The sequence below is a fragment of the Perognathus longimembris genome, chromosome 4 (assembly GCF_023159225.1).
Source record: "Perognathus longimembris pacificus isolate PPM17 chromosome 4, ASM2315922v1, whole genome shotgun sequence".
Taxonomy (NCBI): domain Eukaryota; kingdom Metazoa; phylum Chordata; class Mammalia; order Rodentia; family Heteromyidae; genus Perognathus; species Perognathus longimembris.
In genome coordinates, this window is record NC_063164.1 from 7,383,632 (window position 1) to 7,401,048 (window position 17,417).

Sequence of the window (17,417 nt, forward strand, 5' to 3'; positions counted from 1 at the left end):
TACAATTTTCAAAAAGGGGGGGATTTCAATGTAGAAGTAAAACTTGATTAGCCTCCTGGCTAATTAAGACAGAAGCTATCCGTTACCTACCTGCTTATGGATATGATTTTATGGTTTTGGTTTTTCATGATATAGTATAGATTTTTGTTTGTTCGTTTTTGGTGTTGGCTCTGGGGCTTGAACTCAGAGCATTGGTTCTGTCCCTTAACTATTTTTCTCAAGAGTGGCACTCTACCACTTGAGCCATAGCTCTACTGCCAGCTTTTTGGTGGTTAATTGGAAATAGGCATATCATGGACTTTTCTTCCTGCGTAGACCTCAAACCATGATCCTCAGATCTCAGCCCCCTGATTAGCCAGGATCGCAGATGAGAGTCACCAGCGCCTAGCCAGGTGTTGTTCCTTGGTAACTTAAATTCCAAGAGAGCTGTTACTCCTGCGAAGTTCTTTTCCAAAGTGGTGAGCAAAGCTTGGTACCATCTTTTATTAATGACTCAAGAGTATACTCTAGGACAGCTTGTTTTATCTCAGACTGTGCAGTGTTCAGTTCTAGTCTTGGAGAGTTATTCCAGGGTTTTCACCCACATGTCTGCCCAGTGGGACAGTGTAAGAGATTAGAGCATTCTTTGTTGGGCAGGAATATCCTGGACACTGCAGGATATGAAGAATTTTTTTGTCTTTATCTGCTAAGTCCTAGAGCCCTTTGATCATGAAGAATGAGCCTCCATACCCACAATTTCCAAAACATCCTCTAAGGGGAAGTAGAGCCCCAATAAGAACCACAGTGTTGAGAATGTTCAGTCACTTCCTGTCCTGAAAACCCAGCTGCTTCACTCCATCCTTCTTAATGTTGATCAGCCCTCCTTGACTTCCTTCCATCCTCCTTGACTTCCAGGACAGTTTGTACTGTGGACTCTTCCCCTCTTCTTTGCCCAATTCCTGCCCAGTGTGGCGATCTGGTTCCTCGTGTTCCTACCTGCGCATCTGCATCGATTCCTTCCCTCTGTTCCCTTCTTACATTCTCTCCTCTGGTGTCGGGATTGAACCCGTGATGCTATCTAGGGGAATGGATTTGTTTCTCTGTCCATTAAAGAATTACAAAGCAGAAACGTGTTTTTAGCTTCAGTTGAAAGTGAGAGGAGAGCCATGAAAGAAGGTAGCTCTCCATCCTGGGAGGGGCCCAAGGAGTAGACCAATGGAGTCCTCTCGGAGGGTGGTTTTATAACACAAGGCTTCTTCCTTATCTTGTCTCTTGGGCTTTGTGCTGTTTGTTTGGTGCCTGTGCATGCGCCACTCTGGTTCTTTCCATCGACTGAGCTGGTACCCAGGGTACTATGGGAAGAAGTGTTTGAGCAGAAGTGTTTGAGACACAAGAAACACCATGGGAATGAGAAATGCCATGAAGGGATGCACTGTTTGCTGGTTATCCCTGTCTCCTTTCCTCACTCTCCCCCCACCCCCTCCAGGGCCTCCAGCATGCTAGGAAAGTTCTCCACACTTGGTCCACACTCCTTGCCTTTCATTCTCTCCTTGATGAAGGCTTTAATGCCACGTTCAGATAACTATCCCCCAAATGCTGTTTCTGTCTCCATTACACCTGTTCTGACTGGCACCAGGACCTTTCCTATACTGATCCCTACATTGAGCCTGTGTGAAGGTAAACTGGTCTTCAAACCCTGTTTTTCCTTGGGTCTCTAAACATGGCAGCCTTCTCCACTGCTGCTCTCTCTCACATCCAGGGGGTGTGGAGGAGATGTGTCTGTGTCCTCTCAAGTCTAGAGAAGTGATTAGAGTGGAATATTCCAGAGCAACTCATGCAAACATGGACTGGTGGCAATGAAACACAGCACCCTGAAGAAGCCACAATGATTCGACCCTTCTGGTCTTTTGTTTTTTAAAAAAATTCCCTGGACTTGCCTAACTTTTCAGACCCTGGGCATCCTGCCCTGGGCTAATTTGTTTGCCTGAATTAATTATTAGCAGGGGGTGGCTGGCTCATTTTCACAGAACCCTTCTCTTTTGCAAGGGATGCTTTTCTTTTTATTCAAGCAATCCAAGTTAATGCTGTTTGGCACCCAGTGTAAGGGGTGCCTTGATATTTCCATAAAGGCATTTAAATGTTACGTCTCTGAAGAAACAGTTTTAGAATATGAAACTTCTCTTCTGTGTTCCCCACTCCCTTTCCAAGAAGAAAAATACCATCACCAGCTTCATTATCTCTGCACAGTTACTTCTTCATGTGCCATCCAAAATATGAAATGATTATGGCTGATTTCCTGAAACTGGATTTTGATTTTTGTCTGTGTAAATAACACTGCAATTCAGAGGTCAAAGATGTACAGAGGGTTATATATCATCCTTCCAAATGGATAAAAGATCTGCAGACAGCGTAAATGCTGTTAAAAAGATCCTGCTCAGGACTGTTCTGAGTATTCAATAGGTTATTATGATTAGGAAAAGGAGCCAGCAGACATTTAACTCTATATATCCAGTATTTATAGTTACTATGATAGGAAAAGTATAACATGAAATCTACCCTTAATATCTGTGTGTGTGTGTGTGTGTGTGTGTGGCTGCTGGGGCTTGAACGGAGGGCCAGAGTGCTGTCCCTTAGAGATTTTGTTCAGTCTCTACCACTTGAGCCACACCTCCATTTCCAGCTTTATGCAGGTTAGTTGGAGATGAGAGTTAGAGATGAGATTTTCCTACCTGGGCTGGCTTCGAACTAGGATCCTCAGATCTCAGCTTCCTGAATAGCCCACAAAATTTCCAACATACATTGCAGAATCAGTTACCCTGTTCTGTGGAGCACATCTTTCGATCTTATTCACCTTGGATCATAGAAACTCTTTACATTTTGAACAGTAGGCTGTTCCCTGATTCCCTCCTATCCCCAGAAGGTACTGTCTACTTCTTGCTTCATTGGATCTCTTTAGGAGCATTATGAGAACTTGTCCTTCTGTGGCTAGCTTATTTCATCTTGAATGGTGTCCTGAAAGTTTATCTGTGTTGGAGCATAGGATAAGACTTACTTCTTTTTAAAGACTGAACAATATTTGGTTGTGTGCACATACCACATCTCCTTTATTCATTCATCTTCTAATCGACATTTAGGTTGTTTATGTCATCTGGCTACTGTGAGTAATGTTGTCATGAATACAGTAATACTAGTATGTCTCTGATGTCTTGCCTTCAATTCTCTCCACTAAACATCCAGAAATGGGATTGCTGGATCATACAGGAGTTTAATTTTTAATGGCTTTGAAGACCTTCCATACTGTTTTTTCTGAGCAAATTTTGCACCATTTTACATCCCCACCAATATCGTACGAGTTCCAGTTTTTTCCACATCCACACATCACTTGTTATTTCAGAGATTTGTTTGTTTGTTGGTCAAGTGCAAGCATATGATCTGAACAAAAACTATAAAACTCCTAGGGGGAGAAAAAGGCATTGCTTTCAGCAATGATGACTTAAATATGCCTTCAAAAGCATGGGTAACGAATGCAAAAAATTGGCAGGAGGCACTACAACAAATCCACTATAAATCCACTCTGCCCAGCGGAGGAGACAGTTGACAGAGTAAAAGAGACAACCTGTGGAACTGAAGGAAAACATTTCAGACCATGTATCTGAGAAATTTATATCCAAACTGTTATAAAGAGAGCTTTCTTCTGATTCTATATCAGGACAGAAAACTCATTCTAGCTTTCGACTCCCATGAGTTCTGCTGTAACTAACTATGCAGCCTGCAGTTGCAGTGGAGTCCTGGCCACAGACCGTGGATGGAGGTGGCTGTCTCTCAATAAAACTTTATTTGTACAGACACACTAGGATGGATTTGGCTTGTAGGCTGTATATTGCTGAACCCTGACTTGAGAACAGGGTTTCTCCACCTGCTGTACTGACTTGTTTCACTGGAGAGCCTTCTGTCATAACAGCTTTCCGTGCATTGTGCTTAGAGACTGGCATCCTTGGCTTTCCCCAAGGAAGGTACCAGTAACTGCCCTTTCTCTCACTCCCAGTTGTGATAACCAAAAATGTCTCTAATCTTTGAGAATGTCCTCTGAGGTGGGGGCGGGGAACAAAGTTGCTGCTAGCTGGGAACCTTTTTATCTATATTATTGGGATACTCTAATAAAGGAAAACAGGACATGTGTGTGTGCAAAATGATAAAAAATAGAGTCTTGAAGAAGAATGAGAACCTGAAACCCATAGTGTATCTGTTTTAGGAAGGTCAAGATCTCAGGGGCCGTTATCGTTGCCTAAATTGGGAAAGCAGTTCCCAAATAACCCAAATGGCAATCCCCTTGAGAAGTGCTTTATTAATAATGCATATATGGGCATTGTGGTAGGCGCAAGAAACAAAACGTTCAGCCCAGCCCCATTAGCACATCATAATGGACTTTCTGAGTTTGAGGGCCGGCGGGGTGTTGGGAAAACTGAGAAAAAGCTAGCAATTCTAATTCCCACTTGTGCAAGGGTTTATTTTTTTTCCCCTGCTTATCTGGATTCAGAACTAACACAGTCAGGGTGACTTTTGAAAGCACTCACATGTTTCTTGTTGTTTGGACAGGGCCAGAAAAAAATGGCCTGGTTTCACTGAAAATTGGCAATAACAAATGTTTTTGAAAGTTAAAAACAGCATAACTTTTGAGTGAATCTCAAAGAATGTTGTCTTCTGACCTTTTAGAATAAACACCTGTTTGGAAATAGGAGCGCAAAAGCTGACTTTGTTACGGAATTGTTGATTTCTTGGTCTTCAATTCTGTTATATATTTAGTAATTAAAATCTGGCACAATCGGGGCTGGGGATATGGCCTAGTGGCAAGCGTGATCGCCTCCTATACTTGAAGCCCTGGGTTCGATTCCCCAGCACCACGTATATAGAAAACGGCCAGAAGTGGCGCTGTGGCTCAAGTGGCAGAGTGCTAGCCTTGAGCAAAATGAAGTCAGGGACAGTGCTCAGGCCCTGAGTTCAAGGCCCAGGCCAAAAAAAAAAATTGGCACAATTTGAGGAACTGTCATTTATATAACCATATTTTTAAACAAAAACCAAAAAACCCACACATTTCAACAGTAATTTCAATTAAGCCCTTTGAGCTAATTTTCTCTTTGAACCTGAGAAACAAAGGAAGGGATCACTGGTTTTCTTTTTTTCTTTTGGTGCTGGTACTGGAACCTGAACTCAGGGCTTTGCCTCTGTCCCTTAGCTTCTTTGCTAAAGGCTACCATACTGCTACTTGAACATGGGGCCACGTCTGGCTTTTTCAGAGTACTTGATTGGAGATAAGAGTCTCAAGAACTTTTTTTTACTCTGGCTGGCTTCAAACTTCAATCTTGAGGTCTCAAGCCTCCCTGTTTAGCTAGGATTACAGGGGTGAGCCACCAGCATCTAGCTGCTTTTTGTATATTTGGGCTCATGGCTCAGGTGGTGGATTGCCAACCAATGCGTGAAAGCAAGCATCAGATAGCAAGTTTGAGTCCTGGTCATAGATGAAAGAAAGAGAGAGAGAGAGAGAGAGAGAGAGAGAGAGGAAGGAAGGAAGAAAGAGGAACGAGGGAGGGAGGGAGGAGGAAGGAAGGAAAGAAAGAAAGAGAAAAAGAAAAGAAATAAGCCCAGATGCCCTACAGTAGATGAGTCGAGCTGAAAAATGTGGTACTTATTATATACACACAATGGAATTTTACCATTAGAAAGAATAATATGCCATTTGCAAGGAAATGGATGGACCTAGAACAAATCATATTAAGTGAAGTGAGTCAAGCTCAGAGAGACAAATGTTTTCTTTTCTATGTGGAAGCTAGATCTATAATACCAGGACACAATAAATTATACAGGTCTCTAGGCTCTCACCCACAGTGAGACCAAAGGAGGATGCTCTTAGGAGAGGAACACAAAGGGGCAATACCTATGTGCACCTGATCATAGGAAATAGGATTTATGGACATGAACTCCAGGATATGAAAACAAGAGGTTTTTTTTCTTTCCTGCTGTTTTTTCCCCCCCTTTTGTTCCGTTTGTTCATTTATCTGTCTTTGGGAAGGCAAGGGCATCACAGAAATGGGGAGGGGGGGAGACAGAGGGTGAACAAATGCTGCAGTGGGACTCACCGGACACTATGTGGAAAATGAACTACACAACTTGGGGGGGGGGAGTGGGAGGGAAAAACCGGGAGAGAGCGAGGGAAAGGGTGACACTGTCCACAAGAAATGAACTCATTACTTGATTGAAGTAAGTGTAACCCTTCTGTACATCACCATGGTCGTAACAATAAAGAAATAAAATTAAAAAAAACTGTGTACCCAATAAATCTTGAGGTAATATTTTTTTAAAAGAAAGGATAGAAAAGGCAAATAAACAACCCTTAAAAAAACACACAAACAAACCTGTTTTCTTTCTTCATCTACTTCGCCTAAACTTGCATTTCAATGCGATTGCTCAAGGTCCAGGTCCTTCCGTCCCCGTCTGTCTGCTTGGCACTTTGGGATGACACCGCCGCCACCTTCCCACCTTCCTTAACCCCTGGCCCGTGGGGCTGTGCGTGGGCCGCTGACAGCAGGCGTTCTCTCTGTTCCCAGGTTACCACGGCCTCTACTGCGAGGAGGAGTACGACGAGTGTCTGTCTGCGCCCTGTCTGAACGCCGCCACCTGCAGGGACCTCGTTAATGGCTACGAGTGCGTGTGTCTGGCAGAATACAAAGGTGAGCAAGCTGCCTGGCTTTCCCATGCCAAGGTGGCGCCGAGTGACCGCGTGTGTTCCTCACCCGCCACCGCGTAAACCCCTCTCTAATTGGAGCCTGGATCTGCTTAGAAGCAGAATCAAATCCTGAGGTGAGGACGATTGATGGGTCCGGAGAAACCAATTTGCAAGCCTCGGAGACCGCTCTCCGGCCTTGCCAGCTCCTCCTAGCTCCGCTTTCTTTCCTTCTGGGTAGTGGAAAAGCTACCACAGGTGGGTTGGCAGGCCCAGGTTAGAGGTCAAGGATTTGAGCACTATGGCCGAGGAAAGCAAGCTGCCTGTGTACCCGTGCCCCGGGCAAGACAGGGCGCTCGGTTTTCTGCCCGGGGTGGGGTAGGGGGGAGACAGGTAGAATCTCATGTATTGTCAAGTCCCCCAAGTCCCCATGAAACAGGTCAGCTGGGAGGGGAACGTGCACTCGTTTGTGTTGATACTCGTCACCGCCACTCTGGAAGACTGCCGACCTGGATCTAAGACTTCCACGAATTAACTCACCCACAGCCCCACAGGCGAGACGGCCGCGCTGTTCTTCATGAACCAGCCAGCCTGGTTCCTGAGCTCTTCCTCCTCCTGTTTAGCTTGACCTCTGCCCACAGCGCGTGGCCCGTGTGGCTTCCTCTAAGCTCTGACCCCCTTGGAGGGCCACTGTGCCCCGAGAGCGGCTTATCAGTGGCGGCGCTCAGTTCTCTAACCACAAGGCTGGGGAACGGCTTTCTGTCGTTGTTTTGTGGCTCTGTTTATGGCTGTCTTCCTTCATCTCCCTGGTCTTATCGCTGCCTATTTCATACCAGGACCTTATTTTATGACCGTAGCTGCTGCTTTTCGGATGGGCTCGCCTCTATTTGGTGATCTTTCTGGAAGGACTAGGGACTCCTAAACCGCACTGAAGCAAGTACTGAAGTCTTGCGAAGGGCAAACACGGGGCTACGTCATGACTCTCTACAGATCGGATATGGCTTTGAGAACGTGATGCGGAACTGAAAATCCAACTGTTCCAGCTTCACCAAAGGCACAGGAGCAGACATGTGTGCTTTATTCTCATGGCTCTTCAGTTAGAGATCTATTAGAATACCGAGAAATATGGACTTTGTTCAATTCTGGTAAGAAAAGTAAGAGAACCCAAATCAGGAAACCCAGCAAACTCGTCCTGATCATGGGACTCACTGTGGAACCTCATGAGTGTCTCACATTGATTAATCTTGATGTTTTTCTGTGTATAAAATAAGGACAATAACGCTTACAGAGATTTTTTTTGGAGATGCTTCAATAACAGAGTTAGTAGAGTGAGTGTATTTCAAAGAATGAAAATGGCTAAACATATACAATTTACGGTATAATTTTTCAAAGCAGATTTTTTTAATAAGGGACCACTTATTTAACTCAATGTGCTTTAAATATGCCCCTTACTTCCCTATCTCTAGGCCTTTGCTAATGCTCTCATTACTAAATAACAAAAGATATATGGTTGCATCTCCAATGTCTTTGCAAATCCATAGGCTTTTTTCATTTCCTTAGGACAGTCTTAGGACAGTTTCTCCAAGAGAATTTTGAGCCCATTCCCATCCTATTTACTCATTCATTCAGGGAACAAAAGGCAGTTCTTGTAAAATCTTCAAATGTATCCAGTTTTTGCCGCTACATTCAAAGCTTGATATTCCCAACACTGGGTCGAGGACATGGCCCAAGAAATTGAACTTCTGGTTATTCTCTCAGATGATGTGGATGGAGAATTCTTGCCCTAAAAACTTACCTGCAAACACGATCACTAAAATGTTTTCCCTGCTCCATGTTAGCTGATGACGTGCTTCTCACGTTGCTTCAGGTTAAACCTTCCTCTTATGCTCTGAGTCCTGTCCTGTCCTTCATTCTGAAAACATCTTTTCTTCAGCACATCTCGAGCTGCGAGCTCTACCCATGCTCCTTTCCTTTACCTTATAAACATGCTTATGTATCTCCTAGTCTAAGACAATACTGATTCAAGGAAGATGGCGGCTTGAGTTTACAGTCACTATCCCTGACCCTCCCCGACTTGGCTGGAGATGAGTCAGGTGGATTCCCAGTCCTCAGAGCACCCACATGACCCCCACTCCAGTGCGAAAGGGGGTCTCCAGGCTCACTCGTCCTCAGAGGTGCTCATTCTCCAGTCTCTGAACACTCAAGAGAGGAAGTGAGAAAAAAAATTATGCCTACTTCTCAAAATTGAATTTGGATGTTTCCAAAGGGGGGAAGTACTTCATGATAGACATGAAAAAAAGAGGAAATGAAAACTTTGGTGACATGATAGGAAATATGAAGGGAGAAGCCAGGAGATTGGTCCCTGTCTGAGGCATAGATGCCCCAAAAGGAGAAGAAACACGAGAAACAACATCAGAGACATGGAGAAAGACATCTGAGAGCTGGAGAAATCTTATTTGCAGACATGATGGGCTAGCAATCTGGTTAAAGAACAGAGAAGAAGGCTGGGCACTGGTGGCTCACGCCTGTAATCCTAGCTACTCAGGAGGCTAAGAGTTGAGGATCGAGGTTCAAAGCCAGCCCAGGCAGGAAAGTCAGTGAGACTCTTATATTAATTAACCACCAAAAAAAAGTTGGAAGTAGAGCTGTGGCTCGAGCGCTAGAGCTACTCAAATGACACTTGGGGACAGTGCCTAGGCCCCGAGTTTGTGCCCCAGGATCAGCACCAAAAAGCCAGAACAAAACCCAACCAAGCAAACAGACCATGGCGGTGTATTTTGAGATTTCCTGGTCAAAATTGAAATCCTAGGGTAAGGAGAAAGTTTCTAAAGTTCCACATGAGACTGACAGATGCTCTACGGAAGAAAGAGAATTGAAGCAGCTTTGACCTTCTCTCTCAGGAAGAGGAACAGCAGTAAAACCATGCTTTTAAGTAAGAGGACTGGAAGTCAGAGGCCAATCTATATTTGAAGGTCGAAGGAAGAAATGCTGCATGCACACTCAAGAATTTAGAAACTATACACTTCTTTGGGGATATTATTGTAAGGAATATCCTTACGAGATAGAAACTAAGCCAAAGCGAAGATATCCAGGTAAGGAAACATGGAGAGCCTGAGGAGAGATGGGCAGATGGCTTTAAATTTGGGGATGAATCTAAATAGATGCTAAGGGGAATTACCCCGGCACCGCCACCAGGGATCACCCAAAGGTGTCTGCTACACCTGCTCTCATGTTAGGAAAGTTAAAATAATTGAACTGAAGTTGCAGGTTGTTTTCATTAAAACCACGGCCTGGAGAGGGTGGGGATAGCATGATTAAAAGCATACAAGTGTGTTAGCCAAGGTATGGAATCAGCTCAGATGTCCCTCAGTGGATGAGTGGATGGAGAAAATGTGGCATATAAGCACAATGGAATTCTACTTGTCTATTAGAAAGAATGGTATTGTACCATCCATAAAGACATGGAATGACTTGGAAAAATTAGGCTAAGTGAAATAAGCCGCATGCAGAGATACAAAGGTTGCATGGTTTCTTTCATTTGTGGTTGATTGAGTGTTCTTCATAAATCTGTAAGTAAACATATTGGGTGGTATGCAAATGTTTACAAATAAATTAATGGAAGTATAAGAGACTCTATGAAGAGCTCAATGGTATAATCTTTTAGAAAGACTGGGTCAAAGCCCAATAAAATCAACATGCAAGAGCAAGGTTGGGGTCAAGGGGAAAAAGGTGTGAAAGAGTAAAGGGAGGGAAAATTCAGTCAAGAATTCATCGTACATACCACAAAAGGAAGACGAGTAAGGGAAGAGGTAGGTCAAAGAGGAGTGATAATGTTGAAGGGATGACAGAGATCAGGATGCATTGTAGACATAAACTGTCTGGTAATATGGCACCTCCTTTGTATAACTACCTAAAGATAACAAACAAACAAACAAAATAACCAGGCACTGGTGGCTCATGCCTGTAACCCTAGCTGCTCAGGAGGCTGAGATCTGAGGATTAAGGTTGGAAGCCAGCTCAGGAATGAAATTAGTGATACTCTCATCTCCAATAAGCTACTCAGAAAAAGCCAGACGTGGCACTGTGGTTCAAGTGGCCGAGTGCTAGCCTTGAGTAAAGAGAAGCTCAAGGACAGTGCCCTGGCTGAGTTCAAGCCCCAGGACTGGCTAAAAAAAAGGGGTGGGGGTGGGGCGGAAATGTTAAAAAAGAGATTGCATTAATGGACAGTGTTTAACTTTGCTATATTTATGGGGACATTTAGGCATAAGTATAAGACTTGGGAACACAGGGAGGTAAATAAACCCTCACATTGTAGCAGTGTGGTAGAACTTAGGAAATTAAAATAAGAATGATAAGAGAAGGGGGGGGGGTGGAGTAGAAAGAATTAGAGACCTAAGGAGTAGAGCACACTGGTCCAGAGCAAGGGAAAGAGGGAAAAAGAGGCCCAAATGCTGAGCTGTTCTCTCCCGTGGGACTCCCAATCCATGTTCTCCTGCTGGGAAGCATTTTTGCCAAGGTGTGTCTTCTTACAGTCTGTCAGCACAGACTCAGAAGACTCAGATAAGCCACTACCAACACCAACAGGTGCTTATTTATAGTTAGAACTTGGCTAGTAGAGGGTGGATATTAGGCATGAACCTCCTCCTCCTCCTCCTCCTCCTCCTCCTCCTCCTCCTCCTCCTCCTCCTCCTCCTCCTCCTCCTCCTCCTCCTCCTTTTATTTGTTGTGGTGCTTGAACTCAGGGCCTAGAGGCTGTCTCTGAGCTCTTTGGCTCAAGGCTAACACTCTGCCACTGTGAGCCACAGAGCCACTTCTGGTTTTCTGGTGGTTAATTGGAGATAAGAGTCTCATGGGCTGTCCTGCTTGGGCTGGCTTTGAATCGTGAGTCCTCAGATCTTGGCTTCCTGAGTAGGTAGGGTTATGGGCATGAGCTACCAGCACCTGGCTAATCTTCCTCTTTTAAAGTGATTTTCACTGCCAGATATTTTAAAAACTCAAATAAATGAATGGAACTTGCTTAAAACCAGGAAATTAGGCAAGTATAGTTCAGGAATTTGAGAAAGACTTCTATTATTGTGACATTCATGCCAGTGGTGCAAGAATGGACAGATGACCAAAACTGAATTGTGACCTGGAAACCATTGTCGACACTAATAACTCCTGATTCTATAGGGGAATTGGTATGAATGGGAAGGAATGCTTTTTAAGTGAGTGGTGCTAGAAAAATGGTGCGGCTAAAGAGGAAACAAAGTATTTTCACACTGCTGAATGCATTCCATAGGAATAAAAGGAATGGAGAGACCCTTACTCTGCCTTCTTGTCCTTTTTCTACTTAAAAGTCCCTCTTCCCTTTTTGCGTGTGTGTGTGTGTGTGTGTGTGTGTGTGTGTGTGTGTGTGTGTGTGTGTGTGTATGTGTGCCAGTTTTGAGGCTTGAACTCATGGTCTTGTGCTCTTAGCTTTTTTCATTCATAACTGGTGCTTTATTACTTGAGCCAGGCCTCTATTTCCAGCTTTTTGCTGATTCACTGGAGATAAGAGTCTCTTGGATTGTTCTGCCTGGGCTGACATCGAACCTTGATCCTCAGATGTGTTTCCTGAGTAGCTAGGATCACAGGTGTGAGCCACCAGTGCTTGGCTTTCCCTTTTGCTCTTTCTGCCAAGCCTCCTGAGTGTTGGTACAGATAGCACCTCTGTTTGCCTCGTCTTCTTGCGTAGCCCTGTGCATGTGGCCTCAAGTCCACACCATTCCATTTCAGGGAACTCCGTGGGGGAAAAATTGAGATTGATTTGTGTCCGCCACAGCCTTTCCCGCCCCCCTTTCCTGACTCGGTAGACCCAGCATCCCCGTCGATTGTCGGGTCCCTTCTGCATCCCACCTGTTCTGTCCTCTGCAGCTCTGGTCCACCCCGACTCTTCTGTCCTTACCCCCCCCCCAAGCTTTTGCCACCAGGAAAGTGGTGGCATTCTAGCACGTTCTTCCTCTTTCCTTTTGCTCTTGTGGTTTCTAAGTTCTTCGCTGTCTACCGCCTGGAGTCGATTCCCAAACACATGATCTGACCTCCTCCCAGACCTTCTTTCCATTTGCTGTGACAATTGCAGTTAGCCTTGTGTTCTGTTCTTTCTGGCTTCAGACTTCAGTTTCCTCCGTGCTATTGCGTAACTGGCAAAGGTAGTGACTTTCTCTTTTGAAATCTTCTGAAGCTCTTAGCATGGTGGTTTTCACAAAATGAGCGCTCAGTAGCTCTAAGTACTTACTTGAATTAGAAGTACTATGTAAGGCAGTAATTAAAGGAAGCTGACACAAACATTTTTCTAAGATGTGAGTTTTAAACACACATACACATACACACACACGAGCATGGAGTCCAAGCACACACACACACACACACACACACACACACACACACACACACACACACTAAACACTCACACAAAGAGCATTTCTTTCCCGAACCAAAATGCCGACCCTTCTGTTAAAATTACTTTAAAGTTGAGTTCATGATGAGAATGATATAGCTCTCAGTGTTCTCAACCTCAGAGTATCAAAAAGTCAACAGATAGCTTATTTTAGATTGGTTTTCCTTTCCAGCAGAATACATTAAATGCTCAAACGTATTCTCATTTGGAATGTTTGGTGACAAGAGGGAAAAAAGCACCCCACTTTTTAATTATAGCATACTAGCTGAGTGCGGTGGCTCATGCTTGTATTCTTATGACTTGGGAAGTAGAGATTTAGAGGCTCGCAGCAGGGAGCCCCTGGCCAAAAGTTCATGAGACTCCATCTCAAACACCCCCACAAAACTCTGGGTGCACAGCTGTAACCCCAGCTACCCAGGAAGCATAACTAGGAGGGCCACAGTCTCTCATAAATTTGAGACTCTATTTGCAAAGTAACAAACCTTTAAAGGGCTCTGGGAGTATGGCTTAAGTGGTAGAACACTTGCCTTGAGAACAGGACTTGAGTTCAAGCCCCAGTACTGCCAAAAACAAAAGAAGAAAAGAAAGTGAAAAGGAAGGAAAGAGAAAGGGAGAAGAAAAAAGAAAGGAATATATTAAAGACAAATTTTTGATCAGACCATTTTAAGGTGTTCATAGTTTCACGCCATAACTGAGAGCATGTCCAGCATAACTAAAGGGATGTGTGTGTTTGTTCAGCAAGAATAGTTTGCCTACAATTTTGTACTGTGCCCATACTTAATATGTGTTTTACTTAGTGCTAGGAAGTCCTACTCCTTTCTTTCCAATGGCCGTGTAAAATGTTCTCATGGGGATTTCCCCATCTGCTTGATAAGCACATCATCTGATTGCTTGTTACTGATTCACTGGCCAAGGGGCTCTGAGAGAGAATTCTGTAGTGGATATCTTTGTTTATATTGCCTTCATACTCTCTGGGTTGTTTTAGAGGGAACGCCATCTGAGAAATGAGATCACCGGGTTAAAGGTTTGATCATATTAATTTGTTCGCTTTTAGAACTACATCAATTTATAGTTGAAAGGCTGAGAATTATTTGTTGGGTAAAATTAATTCCCTCGCTACATTCTACTTACTCATAAACAAGAGTTCCTGGGTGTTTCGTATGATGGCATTTCTCCAGCACTGTGGTAGATTCAAGAGTGAATAATAAGTAAGACTTCCTCTCCCTTCATCTTCTTACTTCACTGAAGGAACAGAAAGAGGCAGATCCCAGCAAGGATGAGGCCAAGGTTGAGATGTGTCCATTGTTACTTTCAAAACATCCAGAAAATGTCCAGCTCTGTGACAGCTGAAGTACTTGGGAAAGTTGTCATGGAGAAATTTGAATAAAATCACATGGTGCTCAAAGCAGATCTTAAAAGGACAAAGACCACCTCCAGCAGCTAAGTTTCTTTAGCTTATATTTCTTGAAGCTGAAATAATAGCACTTTTTCAGTTTTCAGCTAATTGTGACTATATCTTTGGTGACAACAAAGGTTTATAATTGACACATTGCTCTTTGAATTCTTACTCATTTTAATTCTAAATTTACTTCTATCAAGAACCTTGTTGGAATAGAAACCTTTTGAGAAACATTTCTCTGCCACCCCTTAATATGAAAAGTATGATTTTTTTATTAGTTTTGACTGAATTACAGTTTATTTTTGCCTGAGACTAAACATAAGTTTTGTAATAGTGCATGCTACGCCTTTGCCAATGACTGAAGCCATGTGTCATTCTACAGACTTAGTCTTGAGTGTGGACCTGTTTTTTCCCCCTGACAAAATCGGGTGTTTTTGAGGCCCATTTAGAATTTGGAAAGGCTTCTCACTCCTCTGGCAAGCTTACCTGTGTGTCAGCCAAAGTACACTGGCTGGCTGTCATTTCTTTGAAAAGACAGGATTCTGTAACAGCCATCATTTCTTCCACGCATGAAGATACGGCCTGGGCCCTGGAGGCCCTCGGAGACTGTGGAGAAGTCAGACAGGACAAAACAGATGTTTGATTTGGCCTAGGAAGTCCTGCCACAGTGGGAACCCCAGCGAGCCGTCAGCGCACCTGGGCAGAACAGCCGTGCTGGAAGAGCAGGGCGCAGTGTTTCCAAGGCAGGGCGTGCGTTCGCAGTGTCCTTCATGCTTGTCTGTAAAAACAGAAGGCCCAGGATGGTGTCGGACAAGTACTTGGATCTCCAGGAAAGTGGGAGTGCTGGGCCTTGAAGAGGCTGGCTGGAGAGGCGGCCCCTGAGAGCACCAGAGGGCCACGGCTGTCTGTTCCCTGTAACAGAAGTTTCTGCTTCCTAGTTGTCCGCCTCCAATGACGGGAAGAATAACGGGACAAATGTCTGTTTCCTTGTGTGGGCATGCCGCATCTTAGAATACGGAGATGGGCAAGGCGGCGGTGCTGCTGGGGACTTGAAAGGCGAAGATTTCCTGTGTCTGGTCATAATGCCAGAAAAGTCTCAGTGGCCGCTCAAGTGACTGGATAGCTTATCTTAAAGAAAGAGAGAGAGAGAGAAATTACAAGGGCTAATAACTATTGCCAAAAAAAAAAAAAATAAAAGTCCAAACATGCTGACAGTGGTGTGTTATCTGGGGTGTGCATCCAATTTGTTTTGTTGAAGATGTTCAAGTCTCGGTGCTTAACTATTTGGCCTACAATTTTGCTTTTCAACCTTATATGAAAAAAAATAATGTGGTAATTTTGTGCTGAGTTGTATTAAATTACTCTGGTGGGATTGGTTAGGGAATTTGCCAGCAATTTAGTGATCATCTAACTGCTGTGTGTGTGTGTGTGTGTGTGTGTGTGTGTGTGTGTGTGTGTGTGTGCTGGTCCTAAGGCTGGAACTCAGGGACTGGGCCCTGTCCCTGGGCTTATTTTGCTCAAGGCTAGTACTCTGACACTTAAGCCCCAGCTCCACTTCCTGTTTGTTTGGTTTTTTTTTTTGTAGTTTAGTGCAGATAAGAATCTCACGGATTTTCTTACCTAGTCTGGCTTCAAACCTTGACCCTCAGATCTCAACAGCATGAGTAGCTAGGATTACAGGTGTGAGCCACTGGTGCCCAATCTGACTGCTTTTCTTAAGGTTTCAACTTCTGAACTTTGGTTGTGGCTTCATACACCGTTACTGTTCATGTCACTTGATTCTCATTGGTTAGCTTCAGGGGAATTCACAAAACTGTGACAATTTATTTTGAGGTAGATAGGCTTTCTTTCTTTCTTTCTTTCTTTTCTTTTCTTTTTTTTTTTTTTTTTTGCCAGTTCTGGGCCTTGGACTCAGGACCTGAGCACTATCCCTGGCTTCTTTTTGCTCAAGGCTAGCACTCTGCCACTTGAGCCACAGTGCCACTTCTGGCCATTTTCTATATATGTGGTGCTGGGGAATCGAACCCAGGGCTTCATGTACACAGGCAAGCACTTTTTCCACTAGGCCATATTCCCAGCTCCGATAAGGCTTTCTTATGTGTTCTTTTAGCTCTGTCCATGTTATTTGATGATCAGTGGGAAAATAAAAGCCGAGATCTTTGGGAGAAGAGGCCATGTGCAGCCAAATGAAGAATGGCCAGTTCTTTGCTAATCTTCCAGTTTGATCTTTGCCGTTACAAATTCAGGAAAGTTTCTCCCCGATTTCTGGAGGCAGAGTTGGGAGCTGAGATGCAACCTTAGTGAGGGCTGCATTCCACCGGACAGGAGGATGTGGCTGGTTTTCCCACGAAGAAAGGCAATGCAGAGACTTGAAAAGGCACCTGAGAAAAATACCTGGCAGGACATTGTTGATGGCCGGAGATGATCTAGAATTCCGAAATGCTCGACTCGAAGAAGTCTTTCCCATGAGTATAGACAGGAAGGGATAGCTGTAGATGATCTAGAAGGAAAGACCATCCATTCTGTAATGTTCGACTCAGGTAAGTCCTTCGGGCGAATCCAGTTAGGGAGTTCTAACTGTTGCTCTTTTTTTTTTTGACTTCTCTCCCTTCCCAAGGCATTGGCGAAGGAATGAGAAGACAGCCCAACAAGGATAGTAATTCCAGGTCTTGCCCATGAGTCACTGGGTGTGCTCTACTTGCACAATTTGCGCTAAGTAATGAAGTGGAGAGAAAATGAAGTAAATGCCGTTTGGAATTTCTTTGCTTCATGTTTCTTTCTCTTGAGGCTGTTGGGAAAGGCAAGCGTAGCCTTATGTACATTCTTCTCTGGGTCAGAATGCAGTTTGTTGCCCTCTCCCAAGCCACTCACTGTGGACTTGCGCATCTTCTACTACAGTCCAA

The 17,417-nt window shown here is 44.1% G+C and overlaps 1 protein-coding gene across 1 annotated transcript in view; it reads left to right on the plus strand.

Annotated features, from left to right (window-relative positions):
* The window catches only part of Dner (delta/notch like EGF repeat containing), a 277,045-nt gene that overhangs the window by 232,606 nt on the left and 27,022 nt on the right, over nucleotides 1–17,417 (plus strand). Inside the window, exon 9 of the mRNA XM_048344595.1 lies at nucleotides 6,582–6,704. Within this exon, the coding sequence (XP_048200552.1) occupies nucleotides 6,582–6,704 (123 nt within the window). The remainder of the gene's footprint in view (nucleotides 1–6,581; nucleotides 6,705–17,417) is intronic.